General features: G+C 33.2%; 2 protein-coding genes across 2 annotated transcripts; one reads left to right on the top strand and one right to left on the bottom strand.

Annotated features, from left to right (window-relative positions):
* Positions 1-3,746: 3,746 nt before the first annotated feature.
* LOC114379713 (ras-related protein Rab11D-like) lies at positions 3,747-8,436 on the top strand. The gene is made up of 2 exons (XM_028338399.1): positions 3,747-4,369; positions 7,597-8,436. The coding sequence occupies exons 1-2, from the start codon at positions 4,149-4,151 to the stop codon at positions 8,030-8,032; spliced, it is 657 nt and encodes a 218-aa protein (XP_028194200.1). The 5' UTR covers positions 3,747-4,148; the 3' UTR covers positions 8,033-8,436.
* A 1,348-nt stretch (positions 8,437-9,784) lies between these two features.
* Positions 9,785-12,560, bottom strand: LOC114379712 (probable WRKY transcription factor 69). Its single transcript, XM_028338398.1, has 3 exons — positions 12,165-12,560; positions 11,928-12,071; positions 9,785-10,519 (listed from the first exon to the last, which is right to left on the bottom strand). Exons 1-3 carry the CDS (start codon positions 12,308-12,310, stop codon positions 10,018-10,020), a joined length of 792 nt encoding a protein of 263 aa, XP_028194199.1. The 5' UTR covers positions 12,311-12,560; the 3' UTR covers positions 9,785-10,017.
* Positions 12,561-12,695: the final 135 nt, after the last annotated feature.

The raw sequence follows: 12,695 nt of genomic DNA, 5'->3' as shown, positions 1-12,695 counted from the left end.
ATATTTTTTACTAATGTTAAGGATTATTATTTGTTTTGTAAATTAAGAAAATAATGCAAAAGACTAAAATTTCAATAAAAATATTAAAATGTATTATATATTTGTTTAACAAAAATATTAAAATGTGTTGTTACTAATATTAACTTATAATTTATCAAATAATATTAATTTTAAAAAAATTAATTAATTTTTATAATTATTATTAAGTAAATTAATAATTCATATAGTAGTATTAATTAATTTTATTTTATAAATTATTTTAATATTAACAACAGAAAATAATTTAGTAATAAAAGTAGTTATTAAAATAAAAACATAATACATTAATATAAAATGAACAATACAAATTAAACGGAAGCATAAAATTAAAAAGTAGAAACAATATTAGTCATCAACTTGCTTGTATGAACAATTACTATGATTATGTCCTTTAGTTCTATACAATAAACATTTCTTATGTCTATTTGGAATTGGTTCGTTTATCTCATTATGTATACGAATAGTGATTGATCTTCCCGCCGTATCTCGTCGCTTCAAAGAATCAGGCATAAAATATGGACCCAAATATTGAGGTCATTTATCTTCGCTTCTAAAGAAATGAAACTGATGTTGATAAACTTTATAAATATTTTTCAACTTGTATATATGATCAACAAAGTCATCACAATTTAAATTGCAAGAAGCACATACTGCAATTGCATGCAAGCAAGGAATTCGAAGTGTCTGAAATTCTCCACAATCATATCACCATTCGTTCAATTTGGTAGTGCATATCATTACTCGTTTTGCCCAAGTCGCATATTTGAAATTTCTTAAACCTCAAACTCCCCTATTTTTCGAACGTACATGCTAACACAATGTGAGGTGACAATGTGTCGATTTTCTTGCATCATGACATATACCTCTTTAGAGTACCTATGTCATGCCTTTATCATATTCATGATTTTCATTTCATTAGTAACAAATGAGTCATATATTTTATTAAATGTTTCCTTGACTAAGACAGTAATAGGTAATGTTTGGCCTCCTTTCAAAACAGAATTCATACATTCAACAAAATTAGTAGTCATATGTCCATACCGTTTTCCTTCATCATGAGTCGAAGTCCATTTACTCTTGCAAATTTGGTCCAACCAATTTAGTGCTCGTGGAAACTCTGATTGCATTACGAAGCAATGAGTAATAAATATGTTGAACACGTAATAAATAAATTATTTGATGCATGAAGTGTTTAGAAGCTTACCCATATTGATGACTTGTTTTTTTAAGTCAACATTTTTAAAGTCTTTGTTAAAATTTGATGCAATGTGGCGAACACAATACACAAAAAGTTTCATCCGGCTCAGTCCACCCAACTCGTTTTGATTGCAAAGTTGCTAGCAAACCGATTCCCCAGTCTGATATAATACACAAATTTGGTTGAAGTGTAACATATCTCCTCAAATAATGCAAGAACCACATCCAAGCTTATTTGCTCTCGCTCTCAACAATTGCAAAAGCAAGTGGAAAAATGTTTCGACTACCATCCAATGACAGTCAATAAAGTACTACAATATTTTTCAGTTAAAAATGTGTCATCTACTTATACAACCAGCTTGCAATATTGAAAGCCTACAATGCATGGCTTAAAAGCCCAAAATACACGATTAAGAATCATCTTAGAAGAGTCATCATCATCATCCTCTATTGAATTGGATGCTTTGTATGTCACAGTATAATCAAAGTGTTGTGGCATGTCTGCAATCAAGGTTTTGATTTGGATACCAGAATTTGTTTTCACTAAGTGAATAATCTTATGAGCAATTATTGATGAGTATAACCTAACATGATCTTGTGATATGAGTGAAGTTGTGCAAGTATAAATATCATTTATTTTCTTTATCTTCCACCTCCTATAATGTGATGTTCAAAAATGACTTTTGATTGAAAAAAAGGCTTAAATATTTTTTTAGTTTTTGTAATTTAGTGTTTTTTTGCTTTTAATCCTTGTAAAATTATTTTTTTTATTTTTAGTTGTTACAAATTATATTTTTTTTATTTTCATTCTCGTGACGTCTTAGATAACGTTTTTTTTTTATTTTTTTCAAATGTTATCTAAAATGCTTTAAGGACTTAAAAATAAACAAACATAATTGGTAAGAATTAAAAATAAAAAAAAATTATAAGAACTAGAAAAAACACTAAAATGTAAGAACTGAAAATATAGTTAAACAAAAAAAAAATGCACAAACTGTAAAATGATCAACTATTGTTAGATGACAATTCGTTGACACTCTTCAAAGCCCTCTATGCAGAGCTTGACGGTTGGCCAAGAAATCCTTATAAAACGTTGTTGTAAATGACTAAATGGTATGTACCTCTAGATTAATTTATCTTTGTTAAAGTAAGAGAACAGAAGAAATGTCCAAAATCAATTTCATTCCATGTGAAGTTGTACCAGTTATCATAAGTGAACTCTACGCTGCATGGGTACGCCTCTACACGCGAGCCAACTCATGAAATTCACCAACATGTGATGAATTATTACAATTAAATTACTAAAAACAAAGACTCAACATAAAATTATACATGCAACGTCATAAAATTATTGAATAATTGGAAAACGCTTCCCAGTCATGACTGAATTCATACGATGCACATCCCCTAAGGCCTAAGGGCTATGGCTGTTTTACCCCCACAAAAAAGCCCTATATTATGATATATCGAATAGTTTAATAATAAAGAAAAAACTTTAAACTTATGCATTTGCTCCGAATTACAAACTTTCCGTTGTGGTAACTACACTGACAAAATCAATTTCAAAAAACGAAAGACTACACTGACAAAATTAACGTATCCAATCACCAACCTGTATTTCATTTAAAGAAAAACCATAAAAGTGGTTTGTCTTAACATTTTTATGACTTATTAAAAGTATGTGGTTGCAACAGTAAAAAACACATGTATGCTTGGTAGCTCAATTTCATGCAGCACAGGCACGAGATTACCACAAAATTACTGACAAACAGCTAGCAATTTGTGCCAAATTATCTACGCAAAAAATATACTATATAAACATAAATACATTTTATAAATTTCAAAACATCGATAATACTCAATAAAATTGCACTTTAAAAATTAATACTTCCTCCGATTCCGATCCTTAATAATCCACCAAAATTATAAAATTTAGTTAAAAGTATTAAATTATTTTAAATTAATATTTTCTTCCAAAACTACTCATTGAAGCAAATTAAACTAACAAGATTATTTAATTTTACATTATTAATCTACTAAAAATGATTGTTGGCATGATATTTTAGATAATTATTATTAAAATTAAGAAATTTATCATATAAATAATTGACATAATAGGTTATGCGGTCATTCAATTATAACTATTGACTTTTAAGATAATTATTTTAAAAATCATATTAATTACAATTTATAATTTGATGATAATATAAAATTATTGTATACTATGAATAGATAACCATTAAACTCTAAATAATTTGTATAATAGAGAATAAAATTATTTTATAATATCATACTATGGATGTATAGCGTATGTTTTATAATAATAACAATAATAATCTATATTACTCATTTGGTTCCGTTACATTCTTAAGTTAAAGAATATATTTTTTAATCTTTATAATTTATATTTTTAGTTTCTTAAAAATGATTTTTTTAATTTTATAATTTATATTTTAATTTATTGTTTGTTACTATAGTTTAAAAGTGTTTATGTTATTTTATATTTTCAGTGGGTGGTGCGAAGGAAAGAGCGCTTAAAAGTAAAACAGAGGGAAGCAACTGGTGCAGGAACAGAAGGAGAAAGGAAAGGAAGAGAAGAGAAGAGAAGGAGAAGGAGAAGGGTTTGGTAGTTGGTTACTTAGTTTGTTTGATTAACGACGGCGCACTACACGATCCCCACAATCCAGAGGCTTGTTATTATCTCCATCCATTTAATTTAATTCCCACAACCACGCTCACCTAAGTTTCAATTTCAATCCCTTTTCTTTTTCTTTTTTTATTTAAAATTCCAATTTCGCGAACCCCAAATTCCCTCCCTCCTTTTCCCTTTCTCTCTGTTCTGTAACGTAGCATTTACAGCGATCAGTTTATAGTGAGTCACTTAGAGGAGTTTTAGGTATCATCGATCATCTATGGCAGGGTACAAGGGCGATGACGAGTACGATTACCTCTTCAAGCTGGTTCTGATCGGCGATTCTGGTGTGGGGAAGTCCAACCTGCTTTCGCGCTTCACCAGGAACGAGTTCAATTTGGAGTCCAAGTCCACCATAGGGGTTGAGTTCGCCACCAAGAGCTTGAACATCGATGCTAAGGTCATCAAGGCTCAGATTTGGGACACCGCTGGCCAGGAAAGGTTCTTTTTTTTTTTCCCTCTTCGTGACTTTTTACTTAATTGTTCTCTCTTGAAACTTCGATCTGTGATTCTGATTGTGATTGGAACTTTTGTTACTGTTGTGAATTATTGGGAACTTTTTATGATTTTGTGATTTTGGATACTGCTTCGCTTGACAACGAGAGCGTGGGTTTGGTTGAATTAACTTTTTTAATGGCTTGATTCATTGCATCGTATGGTGTTATGTTGAAGGATTGGAGTTTTGTTGCTCTGGTACGGCGTTTGTTGATATGTAATTATTTGTACTTCGAATTTTTATATAGAGTTGAAACTGGAGGTATGTTTTTTGTGAGAGTATGATCAAAAGGCATAGACTTCGTGAATCATTGGTGACTGACTGGTGTAAAAATCATGCAAAAGCACGTCCTAACATTGATCGAATTGAGGGTTTGAGGAAATACTTGGCTGGGGAATTTATTTCCTTGAAATGTCATTTCATCTTATTGCTAATTTGCTGTGAAAGTTCTGGTTGTTTCTTAAAGCTCTTATTGCTTTGGTACTGTGAAGTATGATAAGTTCTTCGGAGTTGTGTTTTTTTTTTTATTGTTTTCCTTTTTTAATACTAAGTTATTTGTGAAATTATTGTAAGTTTGAAGTATCTGATAATGCTTCATTCCATAAAAAGAACATGAGATTGGTTGTGGTAACAGGTTATTTTGCAATTGACCATTTAAACTGCTATACTACATTATATAATGTTTAAAGGTTGTTGCTCTGGTACCCCTATATGGATCTGTAAACTTCAAATTTTTGTGTATACTTGAGAGAGTGTGTCTGAGTATAGATGTATATAGTTTAATTCTTAATCCCAAGTAGCAGTGTGGAGTGACTGACCCCAAAATGATATTGCAGGATAGTGGGATGACTGCTATTTTGAAGTTTTAAGATACACATAGCATGAATCATGCTGCTCATACACATGCTGAAAAATAAAAGTAAAAATCTAAAATTAAAGACATTCATAATTAATGATCAAACATCAGAATTTGATAACTAAACACACATTTCTAAAACAGCAAGGCCAAAATGGTAATGGGCTGGCCACAACAGTGATGAGCATGCTGGAAAGTGGCTGACAAAAGATGTGTCAACAGAAACTGGTCAGAAATCTTGCTAGAGAGAGCTGAGTCTTAGGTGAGGATGGTTAGGCTAGGGTTCCAGACTTGGTGGTGCACATATGATGAGGGTGGGACCTGGTTAAATGAAGGGGTGGTGATAGGGAGGGAAAAGGGTTTCTGACATGGTTTCTGGCACAACTACTTAACAATTGTCTTTTAAAGAACACTGCTTCAAGTTTTTCTTATAAACAAACAGACCAGACCAAATGATTCAGCCCAAGAGTTGGTGAACTGGTTAGGTGTTCTAGTTGATTTAGCCCACAAAACCGGTTGAGCAAATAACCATAAGAACTGGACAAGCCAGTCGAACTAGGTGAAGTGGTGAACACCGGTTTATGCTTTAACTCTTTTTTTTTTTTTTTTTTAACTTTCTACCATTTAACTAAAACTATTTTTTGACTCAAATGAATGCCTACATATGAAACAATGGTTTTCTCCCATCTTAGCTTTCACATATGTTGTAACTTGTAAGCTTGGATGCTCCATTCAATATCTTACGTGAAAACTTGCTAGTATATCCTCCTCTTAGCTTTAATGATTGGTTTGATTTTAAAATATTGAAATAAAATTTGTTCTGCTCCGGTCATCATAATTTTTTAAGAAGCTCACTCTGATGTTGATAACTAGAGTACACAAGTCTATTTTTAAGTTCATATAAGTTTTTGTTTTTTGCTTAAAAATGATTTTAACGTCTAAACATTGTGAGTAAATAACAAGTTGCACAATGTACACTTTCACTTCTACGAGGTATTACTCTTTGCATTGCTGAGATTGAGCCTTAAGGAGCTTCTAATTTCATATTATTTTGAAGGTTAGTCTCTTAACAACATAGAAGGTTATATAATATATTAATAAAATAGGATAACATGTAGATACTATTATCTTATAGCTTCCTTTGCCTTTTGAATTTTTCTCATAATTCATTGTTTTTGGGAACATATACATGCAAGCATTAAGAATCTGAACTTTTGGCCAAGGAATATATATGTCATTTTTACTTAAATTCCCTTATTTGGACAGCAGTCCAATTTGGCTCTGAATGTACATTTGTATCTTGCAAGCCTCATCCATACTGATTATGTGCCCCTGGTGGACTTATCTTTAATACCTAGGTGGTGATCAACTTTTTATGTGGCTAGGATAATACGGTGGAGTTGATTACATGTTTCACATGTGTTGTAAGTTATCCTAAAAACATCTATATATAATTATAATACACTAAGACATTTGGAACAACATATTTGCGCTTATAGAATATTAGAAATGGCTTATGACCTTTCTATAAGTTTTTTTAAAACTTATTTTAATATATTTTTTAATTCTTTTAGCTTACTCAAGCTTATGAATAAGTTCTCGTTTGATAAGAGCTTATTCAATGATTGCTTAATTAATCTATTTACTTCCCCCTTTATAGGTAGTATATGGAGAATAGAGGCAAGTATGTAGCTGTTGAATCTAGTTGCATTTACTCCCATTAATCAAACAGGAGGTTCCTATTTCCTAATTAATATGAATTCCTGCTCCCCTAAAATCTGTTATTTGTCACTTAAAATAATGGAATGGACTAAAATCAGTTAGTGTTCCATGTGGATCTGATGATATTCTGTCAAATCTACGTAACAATATTCTTTAAAGATAACATATTTCCAAGCAAACTATTTTCTGCGGAGGTTAGGTTCTAATTTTGAAATGGATAATATTTAAGTGTTATTCTTCAATTAAACTTGGAGTTTTTCCTGGATAGCCCATGCTGAGCATTCATTCCAACCTTTAATGAGCAGATTAATATAGTATAACTCCATTTTTTATTGTGAAAAACAGTAGCACTAGTACTAAAGATACTACACTTGAGTTTTGCCTTTTTAGATAAACATCCTCTCTTTTCTCTAAAGCTGGTCATTAAGAGCACAATGAAATTTTCTGATGAGATGTCTATGAGAAGCTGAACTAGACCTAAATTTCTGTTGCAATGTAGTAGTAGGGAGCATTTAATCTTACCAGCGGAGAAGTTTCTCTATTGCTGTGCCAGCTATTACATCAACTCACTTGAATTGTGTGTTTCTGTATTAGGTACCGTGCCATTACTAGTGCTTACTACCGAGGAGCTGTTGGTGCCTTACTTGTCTATGATGTCACACGCCGTGCTACATTTGAGAATGCTGCAAGATGGTTGAAAGAGTTGAGAGATCACACAGACCCCAACATTGTGGTCATGCTTATTGGAAATAAGTCGGATCTTCGACACCTTGTTGCTGTCCCAACAGAAGATGGAAAATCTTTTGCGGAGAAGGAATCTCTCTACTTCATGGAAACTTCTGCATTAGAAGCAACCAATGTTGAAAATGCATTTACAGAGGTTCTTTCTCAGATATACCGAATAGTGAGCAAGAGAACTGTTGAGGCCGGCAAGAATGCCAGTTCTTCTGCTGTCCCATCTAAAGGACAGACAATAAATGTGAAAGACGATTCCTCCGTTTTGAAGAAAATTGGGTGCTGCTCAAACTAGATGCTTCATCTATGGCAGTTGGTTTTTATAGCCTGTTTCATCTTGTAAATGCCTACACTGGAATCGTGATACCATGTAGAATAAGGCTAGTCTTGCATATTGTTTTGAACAATGTTTACAATTTACAAACATCATCCATACGCAGGATTATGCTTCCGTGAAACGGTCATTCCAAAGACGTGTTTGAAACAAATAGGTCTACATCAAAGTTCATATAGGTTAAGCTTTATTTGAAGGATTTCGATATTTGCTATGCTCTAATTATGGTGCAGCTATTCACAGTTCGAACGTCTGTTTAGAATTTAGTTTTGTTGAAATGCCCTAGACCATATGGATCTTCGTTATCAGGGTAGTTAGTTATTATTTGTTTCTAAAGTTAATAAGTATATTGGTTAAAATTTCAATTGTCTTCTGAAGTTTTTACGGAGATGAGAAAATTATTTGTTTCTACTACTTGAACTTTAGGCTTTTATTTAATTCATTACAAACTTTATTTGTTCCTGTAAAATTTAACTTAACCAATTCATCTAAAATACTTTTAAAATTTTCTTATGAACAACTTGTTATCAAAGCTGAACTAAAATTTTCTTATGAATTACTTGATGTTAATACATACTTTTAAAATAAAATAATAAAATAAGGATAACCTCTTGTAAATTTGAATTCATCTAGCACTTATCATTTAAAATTAAATTTAGTATAGTGGAAATGAGTGATATTCATGTTGTCTTGTTTATACGATGGAGACATCGAACCTTGGTTGGTATTGGTATTCGTTATGGACCATGAAAGGATAGGTTCACGAGTTGCGTATAAAACATTACTTGGAATGGAGGAAAATGCTAGGAATTTAGGCTACACGAGTTGGCTAAGAAGGCTAGGGAATTCCATATGACCATTAGCAGATGGATTTGGATTCTCTGCATTAGCATATTCCTTAAAAAGGCACTATACAGAATAAATGTTTAACTCGCATTCTTTCAAACATTCTACGGAATAGCCAAAATGATAATTATAAAACTTTTCACGTATAAGGTCTACTTAACAACAATTTTAATTTAAAGTTCTAATTTCACGTACTGGAATTATCATTACCTGCACGAAATGCATGATCATACAAGAAGGAGATAATTTTTTTTTTTAATATAATCGTCATATGATCACAAATTTTATTACGTATAAAATAAAGAATTCTTAAAAAATGAGGTGAGAAGGGGGAGGACGCTCCTGAATACAAATGTAGCTTCACCCCTGTAGATGACAACAAAATAACAAATAGGAATTTTCCTATAAAGTTGAATTTAAAACTGTACAGATTTTTTATTTGTACTTTTTATCCTACGATTTAAATTTAACTTAAATGTTTTTAATCCTAGAAATACGATAGATTCTTTTTACTCTTCATAAACATCATATCAAATTTTAGTTTCAACATTTAATAAAAGTAACGTGATTTAGCCCTTTAACAAAGGTTAAAACTACATAATTTTAGCAATTATTAAACATTAGCAATGACATTTCTATAAAAACTAATACTAAAATACATCATATTTTTATGAATTAAAAATATATACTAAACCTTGAAAAATTTATTCAACTCATTTCTAGAGTGAGAATTTAGCTGTATTATGGATAAGATCCTTATTCATTCTTCTGGAGAGAATCTCGTAACAATGATGGTGGATTTTCACTATAATGAGATGCATGTGGATGCGGTGGTGGATTCTAAATTCTAATCTACAAAACAAGAAAAAAACAATGGCTGATCAATTCTGCAAAAGAAGGTAGCTTGCTGTAATCAATTGTTTATTCAAATGTACAACGCAAGAAAAAGAAAAAGAAATCCATGAATTGTAAATTAATTTATTTAATTAATTATTTCTTTACTTTTCCAACTTTTTTTAATAGCCCACGATTTTCAGGCGGCTAATATAATATAACCACTACGCAACAACGCGGGACTACAGAAAAAGGGTCCACCCGCGTTATCCTGTGATGCCGCCGCACCGGATCGCGCTGGTCGCCGGAATATTCCTCCGCCGGAAAACTGCCGAGCACTCCGGCAACTCGCCGAGATCGGCGAAGAGCGACTCGTCCTCTTCTCTCATCGGCACCGCCACGTCATCCACCTCGCCGCAGATCGGGCTCTCTAGGACGCCGGTGGACGCTACGTCATCGAACCAGCCGAAGTGGTGGTGGTGGTGGCTGAGCAGAACCGCCGCGTCGCCGGCGAGTTCGAGGTCGGAGTCTGTCGCGAACACCGTCATCTCCTCCTCCGGCGGGAACCTGGCGGCGGACTCTATCGGCGAGACGGCTGCGCCGTCGCTTACGGCGGCGGAAGCGGCGGAAGAATTTGATTTTGGAAAAGGAAGGGAGTGGTTGTGTTCATAAGCGTAGGTGACTATGAGCTTTGTGGGGTCCACACGGCTTCGCTCAACTTGCTTCCTTGCGGGACACCCCTTTGAACTGCTGCATCGGTAGTATCCCCTGCATTTCCAGATTCAAATTAATTATTATTTATCAATTACTTAATTGCTAATTAATTGAAAATTACTATATTGCACTGTCTGAAAAGAAAATTAGTAATGGAAAATGTTGAGAGAGAGAGAGAGAGAGAAGAGTGATGTGGATTGGCATGATAATCCAAACCAATGGAAAATGGCACTTTCATTTCATGGATTTTGCCGAATCATAAGCGCGTGTTTCTCAATCTCTATTTCTTAATGGAGGGTTACGTTCAACTTTTATTTATTTATTTTTCATTTTTCTCAGTTAATCATATTGTCCCATGCCTAATTATTAATCATTACTTGAAATGTGAAACTCGAGTACGGAATCCCCCTTTGCATGCTCAATATTACTACTACGTGCTAACCTTTCATTACATTTTTTTTTTGTTGCAAATTAAACTATTTTTCAAAATATTAAATATCTAAAAAAATGAGATTAAAATGATTTTCAATTACACAAAATTGATTTTATAAAATTCAAAGCAATAATAATATCTGGTGCAAATGGTTGTAATCTTTTTCTTCTTCTTCACACAGTACACCTCATTTTCCTATACATTTATATGCAGCAAGTATGATGAGTAATGACAGATATGTAGTATGTATATACAAAGTTGACATCAGATGATTCAAAATTGATTACTTGTTGTTGTTGCATAAAAAATTTGATTATTTGTTGGCAAATGTACTATTTTTGTTCAGTTGCCAAGTTATCCTAACTTATTTGATAACAAAGTTGACACAATTATAGACACAGTTTTCTGTATTGGTGCACACAATGCTGCATGAAAAACATACATGCACAATCTCACATGCTTTTATTCTGGTGAGTGGTCACGGTATATAATCCATAAGCTAAACTGGTTTATCTATGTGAAGCTGAAGCAAATAATAAAAAACAATTATAAAAATGAGATGGGATAAACTGAAAAGAAAAAAAAATGGTTCTCTTTCAGAAACAAAAAGATTAAACATAGATAATGACGGCTTCCGGCTCCAGAGATTTTTATATTCCGTAATTATTGTAGCGTGAAGGCAACGCGATTCAGGCCCGCGTGAGGTGTCATAGCACCCTAACTATCACCACAACCCCGATGCGCATTTTAGCACAGCCGCCTCTAACCGGTTTTTTCTACGCCGGCGGCGAGGGCGGCGCCGACGAAAAATATTCCCCCTTGCACTTCCATTTCTAGAACAGAACTTTTATTCAATTAACTTTCTAAATTTGATTCTTATTCCAAATGATATTTAGCATTCTTCGTTCCAATTCACACCCACTCAAACTTAAGATAACTAACATGTGCTAATTAATTATTAAGCCAAAAAATCATGGTTAGGGAAAATAATTAAGGTAAATGAATGTGTATATATTATAGTAGTAGTACCTTGGGTAAGGGGAGCCTTTGATGGGCTTTTGGCCGTACTTCCTCCAGGCCCATGAATCAGACGGTGGATAATTCTCTCCTTTGCTCTTAGATCCATCCACGTCACCGATCGGTATCGTCACCACCCTCTTCTTCATCTCCCTCCTACGTATGGTTTCATGAACATGTATTTACATGAACCCTTCGACGTTTAATTAACTTCCCAATTCACATAAAAATAAAGTTAAAATTAAAAACCTTTTCTTGGGTGACGGTGCTTCAGTTTTAGTGTCTTCACCGGAAGAAGGAGAAGCAGGCCCAGCTTCTGAGGCAGGCTCGGGCCCTGACTCGGGCTCATCTGGGTCAGCCACATGTATTAATTTGCTGAATCTGCGGTGATGCATGATGGGTTGGAGTGAAATTAAATCTGGATGGTGGATGATGTATATATAATTTGCTATTGCTATGTTTAATTATATAACTATAATATGATAGAAATAGTGAATAGATGAGTGGGCAATGGGTTGAGGAGAGAAAAATGGTGAGAGTGAGAGAGGAGAAGGGGTTGGGGTTAGTGTTTAATATGAGCCGCCATGGTGACAGATTGGCAGCAGTAGTTTATTGTGGACGTCCGAGCAAATACCCAATTAATAAAAACATTACTATATGGGAGGGATTTTATTTGATGGAGTTAGGTTCATGATAAACAAAGTTTTGGATTCATTCATTGGTTGCTCTGTCATGACCCTATTAGTCTATGTATATATAATAATATATGTATAATGTATT

The sequence above is a fragment of the Glycine soja genome, chromosome 12 (assembly GCF_004193775.1).
Source record: "Glycine soja cultivar W05 chromosome 12, ASM419377v2, whole genome shotgun sequence".
Lineage (NCBI taxonomy): Eukaryota > Viridiplantae > Streptophyta > Magnoliopsida > Fabales > Fabaceae > Glycine > Glycine soja.
This window is presented reverse-complemented; position numbering and strand designations above follow the sequence as displayed.

Coding starts and splice junctions, on each gene's coding strand:
- LOC114379713 (XM_028338399.1), top strand. CDS start 4,149: ATGGCAGGGTACAAGGGCGATGACGAGTACGATTACCTCTTCAAGCTG. Junction 4,370..7,596: donor GACACCGCTGGCCAGGAAAG/GTTCTTTTTTTT, acceptor TTTCTGTATTAG/GTACCGTGCCATTACTAGTG.
- LOC114379712 (XM_028338398.1), bottom strand. CDS start 12,310: ATGCATCACCGCAGATTCAGCAAATTAATACATGTGGCTGACCCAGAT. Junction 12,072..12,164: donor GCACCGTCACCCAAGAAAAG/GTTTTTAATTTT, acceptor AACCATACGTAG/GAGGGAGATGAAGAAGAGGG. Junction 10,520..11,927: donor AAAGGCTCCCCTTACCCAAG/GTACTACTACTA, acceptor CTGGAAATGCAG/GGGATACTACCGATGCAGCA.